The 27,030-nt window shown below is 23.7% G+C and overlaps 2 protein-coding genes across 2 annotated transcripts; one reads left to right on the top strand and one right to left on the bottom strand.

Annotated features, from left to right (window-relative positions):
- Positions 1-20,475: 20,475 nt before the first annotated feature.
- NCS54_00310800 (C2H2-type domain-containing protein) lies at positions 20,476-22,171 on the bottom strand (the record flags this gene model as incomplete). The annotated part of the gene is made up of 2 exons (XM_053148693.1): positions 20,476-22,003; positions 22,050-22,171. The coding sequence occupies 2 exons, from the start codon at positions 22,169-22,171 to the stop codon at positions 20,476-20,478; spliced, it is 1,650 nt and encodes a 549-aa protein (XP_053004668.1).
- Positions 22,172-22,895: 724 nt separating this feature from the next.
- Positions 22,896-26,904, top strand: NCS54_00310700 (HECT domain-containing protein; the record flags this gene model as incomplete). Its single annotated transcript, XM_053148692.1, has 3 exons — positions 22,896-23,113; positions 23,169-25,357; positions 25,427-26,904. 3 exons carry the CDS (start codon positions 22,896-22,898, stop codon positions 26,902-26,904), a joined length of 3,885 nt encoding a protein of 1,294 aa, XP_053004667.1.
- Positions 26,905-27,030: the final 126 nt, after the last annotated feature.

Raw genomic sequence — 27,030 nt, 5'->3', positions numbered from 1 at the left:
CTTATATTAGGTAAGATAGAGTAATAAAATAATATTAATTTATAAATAATAAGAAAAACTAAAGAAATGTTAATTATTTATTACTCTAATTATTAAAAATATTAACTAAAAACTTAATTTATATATGTTAAGATTTATTATATTATTAAGTTATATATATTTTAATTTTTTACTAATATATCTTAGATATTGTATTTTTAAAATTAATATCTTAGCCCTTTTAAATATTATAGTATCCAATATTGAAATATATAATTACTTCTCTTATATTAAGATAAACTCTGAGTGTCAAGTAGTTATAATTCTGAAAAATTAGTTTAAATATTTTATCTTTTATATCACCTTATGATAAAAAATTTAGTATATAACCGTAAGGAGATAATCTTACGCTATTTAGTAAAATATATCCTAAAATTAGCCAAAATGTATTTATAATAAATATTTATTTAATACTTATGTTTATAAAGTAACCTTTTCCTTAATATACTTTTAAGAATAATATGAATGAAATCTTAAATATATAAGATTAATTAAATTTTGTTAATTTAAATAATAAAAATGCTAACTAAGAAAATTAAGTAAAGAAAAAAAAATAAAAACTATATAGTATAGCCTTAAGGGTTTATTAAATATATATATATATTTATAGCCAAAAGAATATTAAAAAGATATAAATAATAATAAGTATAATAATATTTAATTTAGAGAAAATTAATATTAATTTATAAATCTAAAAAACATTTTATAATTAATTATATTTCCCTTAAGAGCCAATTAAGCTAAATAAGAAATATAAGTGAGAGATTACTAAGATAAGATACTAAATTATGATATATTAAGAAATATCCCTTTAATAAATATAGAAAATAATAATCTTTAATATTATTTAAACTTTTTAATACTTATATCTAGGGTTGTGATTTAGTTAGTGAATTAATCACTGACTAATTGACTAAGATTATTTATAACTAAAAAGTTAGTGATTTTTTAGTCTTAATCTAACTAAAGTTAGCTTATTTTTTTAACTAAAGATTTTAGTCAGATTAAAGTTAAGGCCTACTTTTAACTAAGACTTTTTTGTTAGACTAAAAGTGACCAAAAAGTCATAATTTTAGTTACTTATTAATATAATAAATAAATAACCTTAATAATTAATAATATAAATAGCCTATATAATATCTCTATTTTATTTATATTATGCTAAATTAAACCTTATATTTTTATCTAATTTATTAAGATTAATATAATACTTTTAAAAATAAGTATTTTTAAGAAGCTTATTTGGAGCTCTTTAAGAATAATAAACTAATTAAATTAATTATGCCTTAAATAAGTTAGTTAAAATTAAGATAAAATATATTATAGCTAAAGGCTTGAATAAGTTTACTTATAATAATTTTTATATTACGTAATATTCTCTTAATAGCCTTTTATAGCGATTTTTAGTAATTTTTCTTACTCTATAAGTAACTAAAAGCTTGACTTTTTAGTCTAATTAAAAAGTTTTAGTCTTAGTCTTAGTCTAATTAAGACTAAAATAGCCTAATTAAAGTTAGCCCTTGACTAAGATTGAATGACTAAAGTTTGCCCTTGGCTGAGACTAAAGTAACTAAATCATAACCCTGCGTATATCTTATTATTTATAAAATAGTTAAAGTAATTAATAAGAAATATAAGTTTTTATTTCAGGCTTTTAATAAATAAGGGCTTATTGATGTATATAAGGAAAATAGAGTTAGTAAACTTAATAAAATTAATTCTGTTATTCTAACTATTATATATATTAAGCCTTAGCTCTGTAATAATTTATATAAATTTCTTATGAAGTATTATAATATAATCAATTACTATATATATTTAAGCTATATAATATACTAAAGCTTAATAAATTGTATATTGATTTTTAACATTTTATACCTGAAGAATATAAGTTACTTGTATAATATAAGTTATATATCTCTTTTATTTGATTTAATTTAATATATTATTATTAGCCTAATAATTAAGGCCCTTATTTAATATTAATATTATGTATAAGTTTGATACTTATAAGAACTTGATTTTTTATAAATGACTAAGTTATAGGCATAATATACTAATAGGCACCTTTAGCTAAATTCAAACCAATAATATCTATTATTTTCTTTAAAAAAAAAACCTAGGTATTAAATTAATATATTATAAGGCTATATAAAATCTATTTATTAATAAGGTACATAATTTAGCTAATACTTATTAATATATATTTATATATAATTAGAATACGCTTATTAGAAAGGTATATAAGTTTTATAAAGGTATAAAATATAAATATAATAAACTATAAGTAATAATATTAAATAAAAACCATTAAATTATTAATATAAGAATATTGCTTAATAGTTTTATATGTATTAAACTGATATATAATAATTAATTATAATAATTATTTTCTAAGTTATTTTTACTTACTTGATTATAATAATACTAATAATTTTAATACTATTATGAGTTTATATAACTTGATAAGCCTTTTAAGAAATACTTAATAATTATGTATCTTAGAAGCTCTAATTTAATACTTAGAAGACCACTAAGATAAAAAATACTATAGCTAACCTAAAGTAAGTTATATTTAATAATAAAAAGTAAATAATATAACTTAAAATATAAAACATATATACTATATAATACCCCTAGCCGTAGTGTATTAGTATATATACTATAATTAAATAAAGGTTGTTATTTTATACTAAGTCTTGAAATAATAATAATATAATAAAAAATTACTCTTTTAACTTATTATTAAATATAGATACTTAAATAGTATAAATATGGATTTTTATAAAATAATATTACTTTTTTTATTTATAAAAAAATCATAACCTTCGGGATATTATATTTAATAAGCACTATTTAAATTAATTAAAAATAATATATCTTAAAGGCTTTAGTTTAACTCTCTACAGAGTCTTAAGATAAAAAAAGTCAAAAATAGTATTAAAAAAATAGCTATAATAATAAAAAAGATATATATATATATATATTATTAATATAAAGAGATATATATTGTATATTATTATAAAGTAGCTAATTCATTTGTTATTTAATCAAAATATTTATTTTTATTTATATTATCTTCTATCTTAATAGGCTCCTTTGTAGTAATATTAGCCCTTTCCTTACCTTTTAGCTCTTTTTAACCCTCTTGATTATTAATATTTTTATTAACTATTTTAATAACTAGGCTCTCTAAGTCCTAAGCTTCTTAGCTTTGGAATAAAATTAATTACTTAATTAATTTAATAGAAATTCAGTTCTTATTTTGAATACTAGTATTACTAGAAGTAAAAAAACCCATTTTATAATAATAAAAGTAATAAGAAAAGCTAAATAGCGCCTAGCTAAAATAAATAAAGTAAGAAACCTAGTTTTATATATTTTCGAGTATAATATTATATTATCTTATTTATAATTAATATAAAATTTCTAATAGGAATTCGGGTTATAAATAACTCTCTTTTCATCTTATTTTTAATTAAATATATATTATATTCCTTACTCTTCTCTAAGTTTTTAATAAATTACTCTTTATTTAAGTCTGTTTTTATATACCCTAAAAAGGAAAGACTTTTATAAATACAATCTCTATTTAATTAATTAATAGACTAACTAAGCTCTAAATAGCCTTTTGTAGCTTTAACCCTGTTATATATATATTAATTAATATATATATATAATAAATAAGTATAATATATATTTTTATTAGTATTTTAAGTATATATTTTAATTTCTTTTTATAGTCTTATTTAAAAAATATAATAGTATTATTATCTATGTTAGAATAATACTATGATCTCCTGGTAGGCATAGAATATCTTAATATAAACTTAGGGTTTAAAAGGGTTCTAAATATAATAGCCTTACCTACTTTAAATTACTATTTATAATATATAAGCGATTAAAAACAATTACCTCCTTATATTCTTATTAATCATTAAAAATACTCTTTTTATAGTAATGTTTTCCTAGCTTTTCTATACTTTTCATAATAGAATTAGAGTAACTAGTATAATAACCCTATCAATAAGTTAATAATAATATATAAATAATATATAATAAAATATTTACCTTAATAAGTAATTTTAATTTCTATATAAAATCTTCTTTTTAATATTTTAAGATTCCTATATTATTTATAAATATATAATAACGCTTTAAGCATAGTTAAATAAAGCTAGCCTTATAGGTTAATGAAAGCTTTAAAAAGAGTTAAAAAATAGATTATAAGTCTTTTAAAGCTATCTAATTTAAGTTATTAAAAGTTATAACTTTTAATTCCTTATTAAAAGCTACGTTAAGAATTAATTAATAGATATTTTAAGAATAATAATAATTATAATAGTAATAATAGTAATATAAAAAAAATAAAAGATTTAATATTAAAATAATAAGATTAAGCTTTATATTTCCCTTTTCATTTTTTTTAAGAATAATTTCTTTATAGTATTATTATATTTTATAATAGTAATAATATAAGATAGTTAGGCTATTAAAGCTATATATAAATTAATAATACTATAAATAAAAACAGCTTTAATTTTATATTAATATTATTATATTATAGAGAGATAAATTCTTTTTCCAAATAATTTTATTATGTTAATTATTTTTTATAAATAAATTACCTTTTTTAAATAAATTATCTATTTTAGGAGATAAATTAGAGAAATTAATATATGGATATTCTTTAAAAATATCCAAGATAATAAGCTTAAAAATATAACTAATAAAATAAATATTATATTTTAGGTCTCTTTTATAATTAGTTTTAGCTATACTTTAAAAGGTATTTAAATACTAATTATTATTTGCTTTATTAGTATATATAATATTATAAGTATTAAGTATTTTTTTTCTTTATTTAATTAAGGGTTTTTATATATATTATAATAAATATTAAAAATTAATATATAATATTAATTAAAGAAAATAAAAATATTTACTTAAAAAAATTTTATATAAAAAGAAGTTATTATTAAAATTATTATTAAAATGACTATTATTTATATATTTATATACGCCAAGATATATATTATATATTTAATTAAATAGGTTTACTTAATTAAACTTAGACTTTTATTTACCGCTAAGTCTAGCATTAAGCCCTAATATTAACTCTTTTTAGGTTTATAAAACTCTAATACTAACTCTGGGAATTAATCCCTCTAAAACCTATAACGCTAATAACCCCTATTTCTTAATATAATTATACTTATATCTATATAGCTAAATCTTAGCTAGCTATAATAAGACTTTTTAAATCTATTTAATAATATAAAAAGTCTTTATAATTATTATAAATATTATAACTTATATCTTATATTATTTATTATTTTATTAGTCCTTAAGGTATTTAATATCTTTATTAATAAATTCTTTTTTTTTTTTAATTCTTTTTTAAAAACCCTTAATAAAAAAAGCTTTTTTTTAATAAAATTAAATCTTTTATTAATATTATAATTAAATAAAAAAAGACTAAGTAAAAAAAAATATTATAATTAAAAATTATAAGTTTAATTAATATTCATTTATTATATTATATACTTATTTTAATACTTATAAGGCTATTATTTAATATTATTACTTATAGCTTATTATATATACTTTTTATGCCTTTATAAAGCTTATAGACTTCCTTAATAAGATTATCTTAGTTATATTAAAAGATACATTAATAGTTATTAATTATATTACTTTACTTATTTAATTAAAGGTCTTTATAAAAAGTTATTATAATCTCTTTAATATATTAGTAATTAATTAATTAATTATTAATTAATTAACTAATTAATTATAATAATTAGTATTAATTATAATTAAACCTTTTCTTATAAGAGTAATAAAAGTAATTTTAATTTATTCAAGTAATTAAGAATTATAATTAAAAAATTCATATTAGAGGAGAAAGCTATTATATAAAAGGGATTTTAACCTTTTTAGTTAATTAAGATATAAGCGATTTATTAAAAATAGAGCTAGCTTTAGCGCGTTACTAAAGCTATTAATAATTATATAAATAAACCTTATTAATTTAATCCTATTATGACCTCTAGCCTTAAGTATAAAGTCATTATTATTAAAACTATTAAGATATTAATTAAGATATTTTAATCCTTATTTTAGGGAGCATAAAGTAATATAATAATATAAAAAGAATAAGAAATTCTTTTTAAGTAAAAAAAAATTAATTATAAGAATAAAACCTAATATTAGCTTTAGTAAGCTTATGAAGCCTTATTTATATATTAATATAAGTTTAAAATCAGGGTTAGATTATATTTATTAATAAACTTTTATTTTAAATTAAAATTATGTAACATATAAAGTAAAATAATCCTTAAATTAGAATTTTACTTATTAAAAGATTATATATTATAAGTAATAGAAAAAGACCTAAAATTAGTTATATTTATATCTAATTTTAAATCTAGATAAAATATAGTAATTGTTAAGTTTACTTTTAAAAAGCTTTAAAATTGTGATTTATTTGTAAGAAGTATTTAGCTATAAGGGAATTAATATATATATTTTAATGAAATAAAAAAGGGAAAAAATACTTATTATAATAATATAATAGCTCTTAGAAGGATTTACTTTTAATAATATAAAAAGATAGGGTGTTTTAGATAATAAAGTATAATATCTTCTTAAGGTAGCCTTACTAAGAAAATAAGAGTTTTTACGATTTTTCCCTTATAATTAGATTCAAAAACTAGATCTTAGAGTTAGGGTTATTTTCTATTATAATTCTAATTTATTAGGATTTTACATATTATAAGGTAAGAGGTTTATATACTTTTTTTCTATATTTATTTTAATTTTTTAATAGAAATAATTTTAGGGTCTTTTTCCTTATAATCTCTAATCAAATCAGAGACTTAAAAGCTAGCTATTTTTAAAATCTATTCATATTATATCTAGAAATAATTAATAAAAACCATAGTAAAAACCTTATTAATTAATTATATAATATATATTAAAAGTTTTTACTAAGGCTTATTTTAGTATATAGGTATGAAAGTTTATAAAAAATACTAATTTTTTATAATATATATTTTAGAATTTTCATAAGAAAGAAATAAAAAATAAAAGTAATCTTTCTTATTTCTTTTAAAGATAATAATAGAAGAAGGAATGAAAGATCAAATAGCATAAAAAAAAATATTTAAGACTTCCTTTAGTCTTTAAACTTAATAAAGCTTAAAATAGCTATTTTAAGGTAATAATTAAGGTAATAAAGAGGTTATTAATATTAGAAATGGATCATAATTAAAGGAGGGTTAAAAAGAGAGGAAACAATTTATTATTATATTTAAAATTGATTAAAAATAAAAAATAGATTTATAAGAGATTAGAAATTAAAAAAAACCTTTTTAGCTAATAATAGCTCTAAGTTATCTAAAACTAGCTTATTAACTCTCTATAATTAAATAATTTTTAATTATAAATTTATATCTAAAAGAGGGATAAAAATAAGTTATTTTAAGATAAGGTAAGTTTATATATAATCTAGTTATAAAGCCTAAAAACTATTTTCTAGGTATATATTTTAGGTTATTTATATATAGCTAACTTAAAACTAGAAAAAGAAAATACTTATGCTAAAGTAGAGGGTAAAAAGAAATAAATAAAATAATAATAAAATTCTTATTTTATGCCTATAACTTAAAAAAATAGGTTAAGGTTAGGGTTATTATATTATATATATTCTGTATAATTTAAATTATCCCGTAGCTTTTTTTTATTTATAAAAATGGATTTTTTAGCTCAGTTATAATATTGTTTATCTTAGTACTCTTTAAAGAGTTTAATTAGACCTTTTAAGATATATAATACTTAATTAATTTATATATTACTTACTAAAAATTATAACCCTAGGGTTATAGTTTTCTTGTATATATAGAAGAAGTAATCCTATTTTATTAAACTACTTTTCTATTCTTATTAATTATTAATACTTACTTAAAATTTAAAAAAGTAATTATATTTTATCTTATTAGTATTAGATATTATATTATTATAATAAATAAATTTTATTATTATTATATTTTGTTTAATATTAAATTAAGGTTAGGGTTATTAAATAATATATATTTTTTATACTTTACGTTATATTATATATTTTTTATTTTTAAATAGTGGTTATTTTAGCTTAATTATAGTATTTTTTATCTTAGTATTCTTCTAAGGATTATATTTAAGGTTATAATATAATTACTTTAGTCTTAGTCGAGGGCTAACTCTAGTCTTTTAGTCTTAATTAAGCCTATAATTAATTTACTTTTATCTTAGTTAGCCCTTTAATTTAGTTAGGCTATTTTAATCTTAGTTAGACTAAGACTAAGACTAGTTATAATTAGTTTGACTAAGACTAAGTAAGACTAAGATTTTTTAATTAGATTAAGAAGTTATATCTTCAATTATTATATAAATTATTTATTTTTTAAACAAATAACTTATTTTAATCATATGTATTTATATAAGCTTAGAAAGATAATATAAATATTAATTTTATAAGTAATATATAAAACCCTCTATAAAGAGGTTCTTTTTTATATTTTATATAGTGTAATAAGTATAATAAAAGTTATTTAAAAATTGTATGTATCTTAAAAGCTTTAATTTGAGTCTTAAAAAATTATAGTATTTAAAAAATTTATATAAGGCCTATTAAGTAAAATAATATTAAGGTTATAATTCTTATATATAAAAGGAATATATATATCTTTAAAAGATATTTTTATATTTTTATTAAGCTATTAGATTATATTAAAATCTATAAGAGTATTTTAACTTTTGATAAAAACCCTTATTTTAATAATAAATATATTAATAATAGCCTAAGGTTGATATTATTATATAATATATATTCTTTATATTTTAAGTTATAATATATCTTTATTTATTTCTACATAAGGGTTCTTTTAGCCTAATTATAATATTTTATATCTTAATTTTCTTTTAAGACTTAAATTCAAGCTTTTAAAATACGTAATTTATATATATTTTCTATAAAGCTTATTAAGCTATATAAAATTAAGATAAAATACTTTATATAAACTATTATATATAATCTCCTTATGAAAATTATTTATAAATGCTTAATAAGCTTATATAAGTAATTATAATTTAAATAATTAGCTTTTTATATATAAGTAATATATATAATAACTAAAGATTAACTTTTTAGTCTAATTAAGAAATCTTAGTCTTAGTATTAGTTACTATTTAACCTAATTAAAAATTCTTAGTTATAAATAGCTATTTACTTTTAGTCTAATTTAAATCTTTAGTTAAGATTATAAAGTAAATTTCATTAATTAATAACTAAAAATTTAGTAGTTTTTAGTTTTAATTAATCTTAGTTAATTAGTTAGTAAATTAGTTACTAACTAAATCATAACCCTAATTATATTAGAGCTTTTAAGATATATAATTTTTAATTAAGTTATATAGCGCTTATTAAATAATATAAGCTATGGGTTATAATTTTCTTATCTATAAGAAAAGTAATATTATTTTATAAGGATATTTATTTATACTTATTAAGCCTTTATATTTAAATACAGTTTAAAGAAGTAATTATATATTATACTCTTATTACTATAAGGTATATATTACAATAAAAAATTTTTTAGTTTAATTATATATTATTTAATAATAAACTAAGATTAAGGCTGAAATATAATATATATGCTGAATGTTTTAAATTATATTATAGGTCTTTTTTATTTATAAAAATACGTTCTTCTTAGCGTAGTTATAATATTTCCTACCTTAATACTCTTCTAAGCATTAAATTAGAGCTCTTAAGATATTTTATTTTTAAGGATTTCTTTAAGGGCTTATTAAGCTATATAAAATTAGAGTAAAACATGGTATAAAACGCAATAGATATCGTCTTTATAAGAAAACTGCTTACCTAAACTTATTAAGTATATATAGGTAAATATTATTAAAATAAATAATTTCTTTATATATAAGTAATTTATATAATAATTAAAGATATAACGTTTTGGTCTAATTTAGAAATATTTGTCTTAGTCTTAGCATAACTAAGAATAAATTAGTCTAACTTAAGTTAGAAGCTAACTAAGACTAAAGTAAATTAATTATAGCTCTAACTTAGACTAAAAGACTTAAGTTAGCCTTTAACTAAGACTAAAGTAACTAAATCATAACCCTGGTTTTTATTTAATATTATTATTTATAGGTTTATATAGATATTTTATATATCTTTTTAAAGCTTTTTAATTATTTTAACAAGATTAATTATATAAACTAGATATAAATAGTGTTATAATTTAGTTTATAATTAATTTACTAACTAATTAACTAAGATAAATTATAATTAAAAAATTACTAATTTTTTAGTTATTAATTAATTAAATTTACTTTATAATTTTAACTAAGGATCTTAATTAAATCAAGATTAATAACTATTTATAACTGAGAATTTTTAATTAGATTAAATAGTAACTAAGACTAAGACTAAGACTTTTTAATTTAACTAAAAGTTATATTTTTAATTATTATATATAATACTTATATATTAAAAAAAGCTTATTTGAATAATACTTACTTATATAAGCTTATTAAGCTAATATAAGGATTTTTCTTATAGAGAATATATATATTCCTATATATAGGGACTATTCTCTTAATTTCTTTCAGCTTTATAAGCCTTATAAAAAATATTTAAAGATTATATATCTTAAAGGCTTTAACTTAACTCTTAGAAAGATATTAAAATACTATAATTATGCTTAATAGTCCCCTTTTTATAAATAAAAAATATTAAAATTTAAATTAAAATATAATAAATATATATTATATAATACCCTTATCATTAGCCTATTATTATAGAATTTATAATACAAAAAGATTTTTTATTCGAGCTAAGAATATTATTTAACATTTTAATATAATCTATAAGCTTAATAGATATAAGGGAATATCCTTAGAAGATATATATATATTCCCTCTATATATTAAAAGTATAACCCTAAGTTTATATTACTTAATAGGCCTTAGGTAAATAATTAAAAAATTATACTTTCTTAAGACTTAGATTTAAGCTTTTAAGATAGATAATTTTTAAATATTTTTTAATATACTTATTAGGCTATATAAAACTAAAATAAAATATCTATATAATAAAATATATATATTTTTATAAGTAAATTATTAATATAAGCGTAATAAGCTTATTTAAATATATATAATTAAAATAAGGATTTCTTTTATATATAAGATAATATGCCTTAATAGCTAGATTAGGGTAAAATCATAGATTAAAGGTAAGTCTTTATTATATATAAGACTTTAATTTACTAAGCCTTCTATAATAGCTTAGCTATAGAGCTTTTAGGAGGTCTTTATATATATATTAATTAGCCAGGGTTATCCTAATTAATTAATAGATATAATAATTACCTTATATTTTTATAAGTACCTCTTCTCTAAAGATCTTAGTCCCTAAGATCTTTAAGTAAATAAAAATACTTTAAATAACTCCTTTAAGTTCCTTAGTTTATAAATAAAGCCTTAATAAAAGCTCTTTATTATATTACCTTAAATATTTAAGATTAATTATTATTTCTTTTTATTATAATATAAATAATTAAAATATTTTATTAATCTTTTAATATTATTAATTTTATTAAAGCTTTATTTATATTTTAGCTTATTAATATTTATTAAATAAATAATATTTATTACTTAATATATTTTATTTTAATTTTTTTTATTATAATATTATTTTATTTTTTAATTAAGGTTTATATATATATATTTTGTTTTTAAATAATATATTAGCTTTTATTTTATAATAACTTATTATTTATTTCCCTTATTTTAAAGAGAGCTTATATTATTTATATTTCTACTTATAATAAGGCTAAGGCTAAAAATAAAAGCCTAATAAACCCTAGGCTTATTAATACTAATATGTCTAATATTAATCCTTTTAACCCTTAAGTAATTATTTATAGTTATAATTTTTATTTTTTATAGTTTATATTTTATAGTTTTTAATTTATACTTAATAATAACTTAATAATAATTATCTTTTTATAATCTTATTAAGTTAAAATTTTTATTATTTATTTTATTTATTTTAGTTTTTTTTATAATTAATATTTATATTTTTTTATAAATATTTTAGCTAGGTATTAACTAGCTATTATTTTATTTTTTATAACTTTTTTTTATAACTTTATAATATTTCTTAATTATTATTTTTATATTTTCTAAGTAACACTTAAGCTCTTAAGTATTTTATTTTATTAATTAGTATTTTTATTTAATAAAATAATATCTTATAAATAAACTTATAATTTATTATTTTTTTAGTTTTTATTTATTACGCTTAGCCTTAAACTCTAATAAAGCTTTTAATATTTCATTATTATTTAATTAATTATTTTATAATTTAAGAAATAATATATAAAATATATTATATATATATTAATAGATTTTTAATAGCCTTATAATATAAGCTTATTTATTATATTTTATAAAGATTTCTATTTTAATAAATCTTAAGGCTAATTTTAGGTATTTAAACTTTTAATTCTCTATAAATACTTTAATATATTATCCCTAATAATATACTTATAGCTTATATCTTATAATATAATATTTAAATTAAGATTTTAAAATATAATATTAATAGTCCCTTATTAACTTATATACTTAGCTAAATATCTCTAATTATTTAATAATACCCTAGATATTTATTTTTATTTCTGTGGGGATATATTTAATATACCTTAGGTAATACTTATATAATGCCTTATTAAAAGAGACCTTAATTATTAAATATTAGCTATTATTATTCATAAAGGTAGCCTTTAAAAGTTATATTACTTAATAAATAAGCTATTTTTTATAGATATTCTTAGGTATTTCTCTAAGGTTTAATATATTAATTTTATTTATTTATTTATTTATAAATAATAAGTAATTAATAATTAATTAAATATTATTTTTTTTATTTAGTTTATTTAGAATTTATGAATAATAAATATATTTTTATTATTTATAAGACCTTTAAGTATATTAAATTAGCTTTTTATATACTTATATAATAATATTATTTAGCTTATAGCTTTAAGCTTTTTTATAATTATAATAAATACTATATATTTTGTTATATAATATATAATAATTAATATAATATTATAGCTCTTATTTTTATTATATATACTCTCTAATAAGGTAATTATAAAATTATGATTAATATATTAAAATAAATATAATAAAAATAATAATAATTAGAATTTATTATATAGCTTATACCTTAATGTATAAATACCTTAATATATTAAATAGCTTTTAATATATTCATAGATTATATTTATTATACTTGGCTAATAGAATTTCCTTTTTATTAAGTCTAAGGTCTTTTAGGTATTTATATATTTAACTTTTAGATTATTATAATATTAATAAAGTATTTTTAACCTTAGGGCTTTTTATATTAAGATAATTAATTAATCTTTATATTATAATAATCTAGGTTTATTAATAATATAGCCCTTATATATATTAATAATCTTATATATTTTATCTTTTAGTGGTTTATATTATTAATCTTAGCTTTATAGTTTTATAATTAATACTTTAAGTTTTTTCAAGAATAATAAAAGAAATATTATTATATTTTTTATATATTATTTTATAATAAAATATCAAATATTTTACTTTAAAATATAAACCTTAGCTATAAGTAATTCCCTAGAGACTTAATTAAAGCCTTTTATTTCTTAAGTAATTTATAATATAATAATTTCTTTTTATTTAGCCGTTTAATATTTAATAATAATTATAAATATAATATAATAAGTATTAGTTTTTAATATATATTTAATATAAAAAATAAGGCATTTTATTATTATTTTAATAATATATATATATATAATTATAACTTAGGTTTTATCCTTAAGGCTAATACTAATATATTAAAGCTCTAATAATAATTTAGATATAAGAGCTAATTTCTTAGTTAATATAAGATATATATTTTTATATAATATTTCTCCCTTTATATAATCTAATTACCTTAATAAGCTATTAATAAGGTTTTTAATTTTAGGCTAATATTAAATATAAAAATTAAAAATAAAAAGTTTATAAACTTATATTATTAATTTATTTTTTAGCTCTTTTAGTAATACTTTTATAATATTTATAAGTGCTTAATAATTAATAAAAATTAAAAATTTCTTTAAAAGGCCTTCTAAGTAATAACTATAATACTTAAGGCTATTAATTATAGCTAATAATTCTTATTGTTTTATAGCTTAGTATTTTTTTATAGCTTAGTATTATTTTATAGCTTAGTATTATTTTATATCTTAAAGCTTTTATAATTAATAAGTAATTAAGTATTATTAAAAATCTATTAATTAAATAAAAATACATAAGATTACTTTAATTAATATACTTATTTTAACTTTAATTAATCTTAATAAATCTTAATAATAAATAATAATTTTAAAATAATAAATATATTTTAGGCTTTTAAAAGTATAATTAATTTCTATAAATTAATTAAAGATTTTTTGTTTTTTTTTAATTATTTTTTATTGATTTTATTAAAAGGCTTATTATTACTAAGTAATATATAATAAACTTTTAATAAAAGTTATAAGATCCTAAGAAAACTTATATATCTTTAAAAGAGGTTAATATTAATTATTATTTAATTAAGTTAATATATAAAGATATTATTTAAATACCCTCTTATATAATAATATATCTAAGAAACTTAATATTTTATTAATAAAAGTTATAATTAAATAACTTTTTATAAAACTATATTTTAATAAAGTTATTATAAAATCTTTTATAAGTAATAAATATATATTTTTTTAATTTAAAAATATATAAAAATATGATTTATATATAAGATATAATATATATTAAGTAAATTTATAAATAATAAATAAATATATATTTAAAAAATAATTAATATATTTATTAATTTAAATAATATAATAATATACTTAAAGTAATTATATTTTATATATAATATAATTTTTTATTTTTTTTTAAAAATAAAAAATATTAATATATTAATCTTATTTATAAAATATTATATATATTTATTTTCTAGGTTTTTTATAATATATTTATAAAAAGCTTAATAGTATATTTTATTTAAAAGGTATAATAAATTATATAAGGGTTTTTTATTCTTAATTAGGTTAATTTTATATATAGTCTTTATAAATATTAATATATTTTTTATTATTTATATATTAAAAACCCTTTTTGATCCTTTAAGTTTTAAGAAAAGCTCCTTAGGTATTTCTATAAATATATTTATTTTATCCCTAAGTATTTATTAAATAACCTCTTTTAATTTAAAAAATATTATAATATATAATATATATACTTTTTTTTTATTTTTAATAATCTCTTAAGTAAAAAATATTAAATTAATAATAGTAATTATAATGTAATATTATTTATTAATAATATAATTAATTATTTTATTTTCTTATTTTATTAATAATTATAATAAAATAATATTATATAAATTATCTTTAAATTTTAATTTAATTAATACTTATTATATTTTTTATAATTTATTATATAAATTATTAAAAAAAAATTTAATTAATAAATATATCTTAGGTATATCTTTTTTCTTTTAAAAGACTTAAGCCTAAAGGCTATATAATTTTTTATTAGCTTAAAGCTAAGCTTTTATATAAGCTTTATATTAATAATATTAATCTTTATATTAATATTTGTATAGACTTTAATCTCTTTTTTAGCTATACCTTAGAGAATTAATATTAAGGCTATAATTACTTTTTTAATTAATATTTATTTTTATATTAATAATAATTAAAATTTAGGTTTAATTTTTATTTTTTTAAGTTTTTTTATAAAATAAGCTCTTAAGCTTTAATTTTATTAATTTTTATTAATAATTTACCTTTATATTTAAAAAAGGTTTAATTTATAAAAAAATCATAGCTATTTATATATATCTTAATATAATATATTTAAGTCTTATAGCCTAAATAGCTATACTTAATATATTTTAATAATAATTTATTTTTTCTATTTCTTAATATAATATTAATATAAATATATTTAAATTACTTATATTATAATAATTTTATTTTATTATAAAATATAAAAAATACTTAATAAAAGAACCTTTTTTAAAGGTTTTTTTATAGCTTAAGTTGATAAAAAATAATACTTTTTATTTAATTATTTAATATTATCTTAAAGTTATTTCTTTTTAAGATAATTCTTTTAATTAATAATCTAAATCTAGAGGTATTTAATTTCTTATATAATATAATAACTTTTTTATAAAAAATATTTTTACTTTTTAAGCTTTTTTTTTATTTTATTATATATATTATTAAAAAAATAATAAATTATAGTTTTATTATTTTTTTTATTTTTTTAATAAACTCTTATAAAATATATATTAATAAATAATATCTTAATATTTTATTAAATTTTTAACTTATAATTATAAATTAATTGCTTATTTATTTTTCTTAAAGCTCTAAGTTAATATATTATTTTTATATAAATACTATAAATTCTTTATATATAAGATTTTCTATTAAGCCTATAATATAATTATATTAATTAGTTTATAATAAATAAATAAATTTATTTATTATTTATTTAATTTATTATTTTAATATTCTTTTTATATAGAATTAATTATTTATATTAATTACTTTAAGTTAATTATTAATATTAATAATAATAATTTTTTAAATTAAAATCTTATAATTATATCTAAATAATCTTTTATAATTCCTTAATTAATTATTAATTAATTAATTTGTAAAATATTTTAAAATTCTTAATAAAAGGTTTTTTTATTTTTTTATCTATTTATTTTTTTTATTTTTATTTCTTATATTTATAGCTCTTTTTTAATTTATTTAATAAAATTAAAGCTAAAATAAAAATAAAAAAAAATTATTAAAATTAATTTTTATTTTTTTTAAATAAAATATTTTTCTTTATATAAAATTTTATTAATTATAATAATTTTAATGTTTATTATTAACTTATATTAAAAAGGTTTATAATATTTATTTTCTTTATTAAGGATAAGTTATTATAAAATTAGCCTATAAGTAATAATAAATTATAATATCTTTTAATCTCTTAAATTAATTCTTTAAGGTCTTTTAAATTAAGGAAGTTTAATAAAGTATTTCTTAGATTATTTTTAGTAATAACCTATATAATAAATAATTATCTTAGGGAATAATAAGGTTTTCTTAACCCTTATATTTTAATTTTATGCTAATTATTTATTAAGAAAAAATTAAAAAATTATAAAATAATAAGCCTTAATAACTAAATTAAGGTAAAATTTTAGATTAAAAGTAGATCTTTATTATATATAAGACTTTAACTTACTAAGCCTTCTATAGTAGCTTAGCTATAGAGCTTTTAGGAGATCTCTATATATATAATAATTAGCTAGGATTACCTTAATTAGTTAGTGGACTTAATAGCTATTTTATATTCTTATATTATATATAAGTAATTTCTATAATAACTAAAGATATAATATTTTTAATTAAATTAAAAAAACTTAGTCTTAGTCTAATTAAGCATAAAATAGTTTAATTAAAGTTTAAGGCTAACTAAGACTAAAGTAAGTTAATTATAGCTTTAACTAAGACTAAAAGACTAAACTTATTTTTTAACTAAGACTAAACTAATTAAATTATAACCTAATATATAAAGATATATTAATAAGTATTAATTATATTATATTATTTAATTAATTAAAAGCTTTTTTAAAAATTTATTATATTTTCTTTAAATAAATAATAATTTTAAAAATAACTAAAAGATTAATATAAAAAAAGAAAGTTAATATTTAAAAGAGATCTTAATTTATTTAATTAATTAAATTATAGATTATTTATTTAAACTAAGCTAATTTTAATATCCTATTAAAGTTATTAATAATTCTATAAATAAACCTTATTAATTTAGGTTTATTAAGACTTTTAGCTTTAAGTATAAAGCTTTTATTAAAATTACTAATATATTACTTATAATCCTTTAATTCTTAGTTTAAGTATTATTAAGTTATAAAATAATAATTATTAGTAAAAGTAAGAAATAAATTCAAAGTATAATAAAAATATATATTTTACTAAGTAAGCTTATAGTAATAGCCTAATAAAAGTTTGTATATTTAATAAAATAAAATAGTTTTATATTTAATTTTACTTAAAGATATATTAATATAAGTATTTTTTACATTTTTATAAAGCTTATAAATTTTCTTACTAAGGTTATTTTAGTTATATTAAAAGGTATATTAATAAGTATTAATTATATTACTCTAATTACTTAATTAAAAATCTTTATAAAAAATTATTACAATTATTAATATATTATTAATTAATTAATTATAGTTATTATTAATTATCATTAAACTTCTTTTATAAAAATAATAGAAATAATTTTAATTTCCTTAAGTAATTAATAATTATAAAAGTAATTAAAAGGTTAATATTAAAATAGAGAGTTATTAAATAAAGGGGTTAGATTTTAATCTCTTTAATTAATTAAGATATAAGCTATTTATTATAAATAAAGCTAGCTTTACTATATTATTAAAGCTATTAATAATTATATAGATAAACCTTATTAATTTAAGTTTATGAAGATTTCTAGCTTTAAGTATAAAGTCTTAATTATTAAAATTACTAAGATATTAATTATATTATTTTAATTTTTATTTTAAGTAATATAAAGTTAAATAATAATAATAAAATTATATATATTATTTTAATTTAAGGCTTTATTCCTTAATAATACTTTTATTTTTATTAATACTTTTATAATATTATAATATTAACCTTAATAAATATAAAAAATATTACTTAATATAATTTTAATAAATAAACTTATAGTTTTAATTATTAAGGTTGTTATTATTAAATATATATATATATTTTAAAAAAAATACTAAAATTAAAAATTATAATAAAAATATTAATAAAATATTTTTATTTTAGCTTTTATAATTTATATTTTTTTTAATTAAAGTTATTAAAAAGTTTAAAAAATTATTAATAAATATAATATTAAATAAAAAGTTAATTAAAGCTTATTAAGTATTTTAATAAATATAATATTTATAATTTAATAATATTTTTAATTAATTTCTTTTATTTATATAATTTATTTTATTATTATAAATAATAATAATAAAAAAAATCTTAAATCTTTTTTTAATTTTTTAATTAAAATATTTTTATATTAATTATATATAAGCTTTTATTATATTTAGGTTTTTTTTAATTAATATATTTATTATATTTAAATATTAATAAATAAATAAATAAAAATATTATTTTTTTTATATAATTTAAATAATTTATTAAGCTAAAAAATAACTTAATAAAAAAAATATATATTTTAATTTTTTATTTTATAATTAATTATTTAAATTATTTAAAAGTTATTAAATTAAAAAAATAATAATTAATATTATTATTAATTTTAAATTATATATAAGGTTTAGAAATATTATAATATATTATATTTTTAGCTTTATAATTTAGCTATTAATATATATAAAAATAGTTATTTATTAAAAAAAAAAATATTAATAAAAATTATAATTATATTTTAAATTAAATTTAAAAATATATATATGTCTTTTTATATTTAAATATATAATTTAAAAAAACTTTTTAAAATATTTTAATTATTAATTATATATTTTAAAAATATTAATTTATTTATATATTTTTTAAAATTTATATTAAATCAAATATAAAAAAACTTTCTTAAATTATAATTTAAGTCTTAAAGCTAAGAAATATAAATTATTTAAAACTTTTATTATTTTATATAATTCTTTTATAAAATAAGTTATATATATATTTATAGCTAGGCTAAAACCTAATTAATATATAATATTATTAAGCTATTTATAATAATTATTTATTTTTATAATAAAATAACTTAAATTATAAGTATTAAATACCTTATTAATAATTAATTAAGAAGTTATAAGTCTTTTTTAAATAATTTTTATAATATTTTAGCTATATCCTTTTTTTAAAAAACCTTTTTATATTTATTTATATTCTTATTATTATATATAAAAAAAAAGTATAATATATATTAAGAGCTTTATATAATTAAAGAGATATATTAAATTAGTAATAAGTTATAATAAGAGAAGTACTACTAATTAAAAAAAGTAGCGCGCTATGCTTTTTAGCTCTATAGTGACTTTTAAATAAGATAAGCTAAATATAAACCTTAGGCCTTAAAAAATCAGATTTGCTAACCTTTAACAACAGGCTGCTATTAGTATCTTCCCTTGCAGTCTTTTAAAGGACTTTTTTTTTTTATTCATTTTAAATACCTCAAGTCTTCCTATATTTATTTACTTTAACCACCACCCTTCTCGCGGTAATAGTAATTCTTGTGGTTGTTCAGCTTCTTCCCATACGCCCAGTCGTTCCTCTTTGTATGCACTTGTTCAAGTGTCCGGCCGCGCTCCTCAGCCTTGCGAGCGCCGCGCTTGTGTTGCTCTGTGACACCGACCATGCCTCCCATACCACGAGGCACCATCTCACGGGACCTGCCATTCGCATGGACCAGCTGACCATCGGAAGGCAACCCTTCCTGATCTTGTGCCGCTTCTTCGATAGCCAAGCGCTCTGCCCGCTCTTCAGGGGAGGGGTGGTTGTGCAAATTCTGGCGGAAATACCGGTTTAGTGAGCGATGGCCAACAGACTTGCCAGAGGGAAGATGCAATTCGTAGTCATCGTAGAACACTGCACGGGTAGGCTTATGAGCATGCGAATGCCAACCATCAGCCTGGTGCCGATGCCGTGTGTCATGTCGTGAATGGTGAGGATGTTTATCCAAACGCTCAAACTGATGGATGTGTCCTTCGGCTGGGACAGCAGTGAGATCAGCAGAGTCCAGTGAAGATGCCGAGCTGTCGGTCTCCCAGCCATCCCCATCGCCTCCTTCCTCGACGTCCTCTCCGTCTTCGGCAGTCACCTTGGCCACACGCCGGGCTCCGAGCTTCGCACCTCCGGTCTTGTCATCGACGACAGACTCATCATCACTCAATTCTTCCTCATCTGAGTAGGTGCTTCTGAAGTCGTAATAGTCGCCAATATCGAGCTGCTCATCTTCGCTGCTGTACGGGATCTTGCAGTGGCCCTTGTCGCGCATGTGCGTCTGGATACCGAAAACTGTGGACTTGACTTTGTCACAGTATAGGCACTGATGGTGTTGGTGAACTTTGTCTTGCAGCTGCTTGAGCAAGCCATCTAGGTCGACTAGGTACTTCTTTTCGGGGATGAACATGCCATGGAACCTCTCCATGTGGTGTGTGTTGAGTGAGACAGTGGGAGAGGAATAGTTGCAGAAAAGACACGACTCCAAAGTAGAAGTAGGTTCTTGAGCGGCTGGAACGGGAGTCTTGGAGTCGGAAGCGCGCGCTGCATCAGGTTCATGTTCAGGGTCTTGGGCCGATGGTCGAGGGTTGGACGGTCGCTTCACGGGTGAGGGTCTCTGCTCAGCAATGCGTGCCTTTTGCAGGCCTTCGACAACATGGTTGAACTCTTCTTCCGCATCTGAGTCGACTTCCTCTCGCCCAATGGCTACAGGTTCCCCGAGGGAAAATGTAGAGCTTACAACAGAGGTGGTCTCGTCGTCGGCTCGACCTGGGGCGGGGTTGGTGGTAGTTGTCGCCTCCTTCGCCTTGTGCTTCTGGCTGGACAGATGGTTCTGGAACGCATTCTCGCTGTAGTATGTCTTTTGACAAACCTCACAAGCCCGCTCGAAGTACGCCTTGTCGGCTTCGGCCGTTGATGCAGCCCTGGCCTGCAGAACCTTCTCGGTAAACACATCAGCGGAGATGGGGGGCAACGAGGCGACTCGGCGCTTGAGGTTGTATCGACTGAAAGTGGTCAGCAGACTCCAGCAAAACCTCCAACATCACTTACTGCCAGTCACTCTTCATATGACCCTTCTGCAGGTCGATGTTGCGATACGCAACCTGGCAAGTATTGCAGGTGTATGGATGCGAGGCCGAGGTGGCCGTCGCCCCAGAAGCCTGCTCGCTCATGGCGAAATGCGAAAGACGGTGACACTGATGTTGAATTTGCGTACAGTGAGAGATGTCTGCAAACCTGTATCCAGAATCTTGGCCTGGGGAGAGAGATGGTTGCGAGTGGGAAATTCGCAGCGAAGTTTGGTGGGAATTGGCGGGGCTTCCTGATAACGTCACACAAGATCCAGATATCACGATGATAATAACTGACTTTTTTTCTGCCTTTTTGCCCCTCCAAGCCCCTCCTGGAGGGTTCCAGGGCCCCCTGCTGACTCACCACAGCACTTCGGGGATTTGGGTCGGCCCGAAGCTTTTCATCTGAATTGGTAAGCTGCTGTGTGGCAGTTTGGGTTGGTCTGGTACTTGTACTTCGCTGGCCACTGGCGGGTCCCGTCATCGGGCAGGCATGCACAGGAAGTGGCGCAGAATCGCCAAAGCGCTTGTGCTGCGCGAGGCTGACGAGCAGCTCCTCTCATCATCACAACTTCAATCATTGCTCTGCCTTCTAATCCCAACCATATACACACTCTAACAATTATAACGACCATAAAGCTATATAATAATCGACTTGATACCCATTTCTTCCTGAGACTCAAACGGCCGAGCGACACCGATATCGACATCTCGACCGATGGAATGAGAAGCTGAACCACGACCCCCTTACCGCACGCAACCCTGTCACAAGCAACGCCTTTGCTTCCCAATCGCCCGTCGTGGCGCGACCTCGACTTCAGATGTCATGACGCCCGAGATTTCTCGACCACGGGTCTCTTCCATTGAGCCGGCGACCGACGTCGACCTGGTCGCTGGCTTGTGGCAAGAGGCGCCCTTCGCCCGCTTACCTGCTGACGCTCCGCCCGAACTTGAAGCATACGTCCAAAACATCGAGAACCCGGCGCGGGTTTATGCCATTCATCGCGCAAGTCGCCGCCACGACTTTCAGCTTTTAGTTGAGAGGTTTGTGCTAGACATTGCAGCTAAAATCAGCAGAGCGCTAACTTGTTGCGAATAGATACGTGGTTCAACTGCGGTACGGTTGCGACAACGTCAACTGCGCAACACCCACCTGCTTCACATGTCGACGCCGTTTGGCCGGCAAAGCGCCCATCCGCAGGTACAACGCGACAAGCGCGAGAACGTTGGCTGTATACTTGGCTAGTCAAGACAATCCCGAAAACGGATTATGTCCCTTCCTCCGCAAATCCAAGGAGCCATCTGCAGCCCTTGGTAACTTGATCTTCTCTCCACGACCACCTTCACCTCCGCATCCCGACTCCAAGAGATCTTCCCTCAAAGCATCCCCAATCCTGCGCAAGGATAACCCTTCCACTCGTCAACGTTCGCGTTCATCTTCCTTCCAAGGAACAGTGCTCAATTCCACCAACAACCCGGCATATCCGACTCATGCCGACACCAAATTCCATACGAACCAAGCTTCAAACTCGACGCAAAGTGACGATGCACCTCATATCCGCGTCGTTGAGGCTCCCGTTAGCAAAGATCATCGATCGTTTGCCGCCAATCTTTTTGGAACCGTAACCTTCAAGATGCTTGAATGGCTCACACCTCGAGGCATGACGGTCATGTCGCAGCAAGTCAACGACATCGCAGGGCCGCATCGGACGAAACCAGCAATCAACGTCAATACTCCCCAGGAACGGACAGCACCACACCCTGAACGTCAGGCATCCACTCCATCTGGGTCCAACACGAAGCCAAATGAAGCACATGATATGGCCCCTCCAAAGCCTGAAATTGGACTTAATGATGCTTCATTCTGTGCCAAGGGTGCTAGATCCGGGCACGGCTCGATCTCGAAGTCAAGGGGTGGAGCATCCCCAAAAGCCAAGAAGACGCCTTACGAACCAGTAAACCCCATCGAAAGAAGGGACAACACCAAATCAACCATCTTATCTCCTCGGATGAGCAGTATCCTCCATGACAAGCCAGCGCAACCGAAGGCCACTATCACAACGTCAGCTCGGGCAATACCAGAAGCGCCAGCAAGACCCGCCTTTTTCGAAAACGTGACAAAACCCTCACATCCTTCAATACCGACAGGTTCTCCTCCATCTTCGCCATGTGCACCACGAGAAGAGCACAACACTGAGCATCTCGGTACGCCAAGCCGTCATCCTAAACATGGTGCCCAGGTGCTACAGGTGAAAGACTCCGTTGAGGAAGACGCAGAGCCTCTATCTGTGTGGTTGAATGAAACCTTGCCCCAGGCGTTATCCCGACTTAATGTTGATCTTATCAACTTCATATGTGACGTTTACGAAGAAGATGGGACCTTAGAGAGCTACCTTGCCACGCCCCAGGAAACGGGCAACACATATCCCAAGCCGGAAAACGCCTCACATCCCTTGTGTCGTCGATCGTCCTCTCCCACGACTATCTCCAAGAAGCAATGGAAGGGTTTCAATGAGCAAACTCTTTTCAATGTTCTCATGGACCCGAAGGCTGTGGTGCAGTCTTTCACCTGCGACAATAAACTCTACGACTCCCAGACTCTATGGTATTGTCTCTATCGCATGAACCACGTTGCATCAAGTCTTGTTCTTCACAGCCTTTGGTTGGCAGCGGGGCGCTTGTTTGTCCCTTCACAAGACATTCAAGTACATCGCTTGGCTGGGGTCAGGGGCAGGAAGGTTCAACGAGGTGCCGAAGGGCTCTCAAGTGTTGATGCAGGGTACTTGATGTCCATCTGCATGCATGCTTTGGTCGCTGCGGCGCCGGTTGTGCCTGACTCACGCACCTTGTACGAGATGTCGCGAATACGCTCCAACGGCCTGACACTTGCTGGCGGTACCGCGGTAGCACGGCAGCCCTCATCTCGTTGTTTAGGGTATGATGATGTTTTCTCGAACGACCTAGCCGTCAGACTTGCCCGACGATTATTTTGCGCAATTACAGCCAGGCGTTGTTTTGCAGACATGACATGCTCTCCAGCTGCCTCAAACATCAAAACTCCCGACCCCGATATCCTACAGCCTCTTGTAAGCCAGCTCGACTTTCTCAGCACGGGCTCGGCCTCGGTGCTAGAGTTCGCGCATTCTGAACGCCTCTTGCACGAAACACGCGTTCCGACAGTGCTTCTCGATTGGGCCCGTACCATCATCTTGAACGAGTGGAATGGAAAACCCGACTTCGCCATGGATGGACCCTTCGGAGGAGCCTTGTCATTCATCGAGACCATGCGTAAGTTGACAACCTCTAGCCGTAGTGTTTGCAAAGCGGTAACAAATCTCATGCTAACCTCAAACATAGACACTAACAGAAACCTCCTCCTTCTAGGCGATATCCAATTCCGTGTTGATTACCTATCAGACCGATTGGACTCGGTTGAAATGCCGGTTGACTGGTTATCTTTTTCTTCGACGCGCTGGAGACGACATATCTTGGACTATCCTTACATATTCAGCCCCGATACCCTAGTCTCATTCTTCCGCTCTATCAATTTCGCTCGGATGAGTCGCGTGTTTGAGGAGTCGAGCTCTCTCAAAACTCGGATGAGCGCCATCATTGACCCTGGAAGTCTCGTCACCAACCCACACCACAAGAGGGTGTTGCAAGACCTCTTGAAAACAGGCTCATCCAAATACCTGATACTCGAAATAAGTCGCAAAAATGTTGCTCGAGATGCGTTCGACCAACTATGGAGGCGGGAAGAGAGGGAGCTTCTCCGCCCATTGAAGGTGCATTTGGGAGAGGAAGGCGGGGAAGAGGGCTTCGATTCGGGAGGTGTTCAGCAAGAGTTTTTTCGATTGGCCATCGCAGAGTGCTTGGACCCTGCATATGGCGCCTTCACAGTCGACGATCGGACACGCATGGCCTGGTTTGCCCCTGGGTCACTCACCGAAGATTGGAAGTATGAGCTCGTCGGACTCTTGATGTCACTGGCCCTGTTCAATGGGCTGACCCTGCCTATCACCTTTCCCATGGCCCTGTACCGGAAACTACTGGGCAAGCCGGTCGCAGAGCTTCACCATATTGCTGATGGGTGGCCGGATCTGGCGAGCGGGTTGACAACACTCCTAGAATGGGACGAAAAGGATGGTCTGGTTGAGGATATCTTTGCCCGCACCTACGAGTTTTCAGTTTCTGCCTTGGGTACCAACATCACCAGGGAAATGTCTGCAGACAGGAGCGTGGTTTGGCCCAGGGCAGCTGCAAGCTCAGATGATGTCGCTCCGCCCCAGACTTCGAACCCAGACGACGCCCCCCTGGTGACGAACGAGAACCGAGATGATTATGTCACTCATTACATTCGCTATCTCACGGACATCTCCATTCGGCGGCAATACATTGCCTTCGAACGTGGCTTCAACGCATGCCTAGACAAGAAATCACTTTCTCTACTCAGCCCCTCCACTCTGCAGTCACTGGTGGAAGGCATCCAAGAAATTGACATCTCGGAACTCAAACGGTATGCACGCTACGTCGGCTGGGACGCGTCGCATCATACTGTTAAAGACTTCTGGTCTGTCGTGAGAAGGTACGACGATAGGATGAAACGCAAGCTGCTGGAGTTCGTGACATCCTCAGACCGAGTTCCAGTTGGAGGCATCAAAAATCTTCAGTTCGTGATTCAGAAAAACGGAGAGGAAGAGGGGGATGGCGGGCACTTGCCCACGGCTTATACATGTTACGGGACTCTCCTTCTTCCCGAATATAGAGATAAAGACGTATTGAGGGAACGGCTCGGAATGGCGTTGGAAAATGCACAGGGGTTCGGCTTTGCTTGATCAGGCGTTTGGGGCTATGGAGATATGGCGAGATGATATACAATCCTCAAAGCAGACGAGCAACCACCTAGCCAGTCACTCTGTATTAATTTATGACAGCGTAAGAGAGGCAGCCCCTTACTAATA

This window comes from Fusarium falciforme, chromosome 2 (genome assembly GCF_026873545.1).
Source record: "Fusarium falciforme chromosome 2, complete sequence".
Taxonomy (NCBI): Eukaryota; Fungi; Ascomycota; class Sordariomycetes; order Hypocreales; family Nectriaceae; genus Fusarium; species Fusarium falciforme.
Note: the sequence above shows the minus strand (reverse complement) of the source record. Positions and strands in the feature narration are given on the sequence as shown.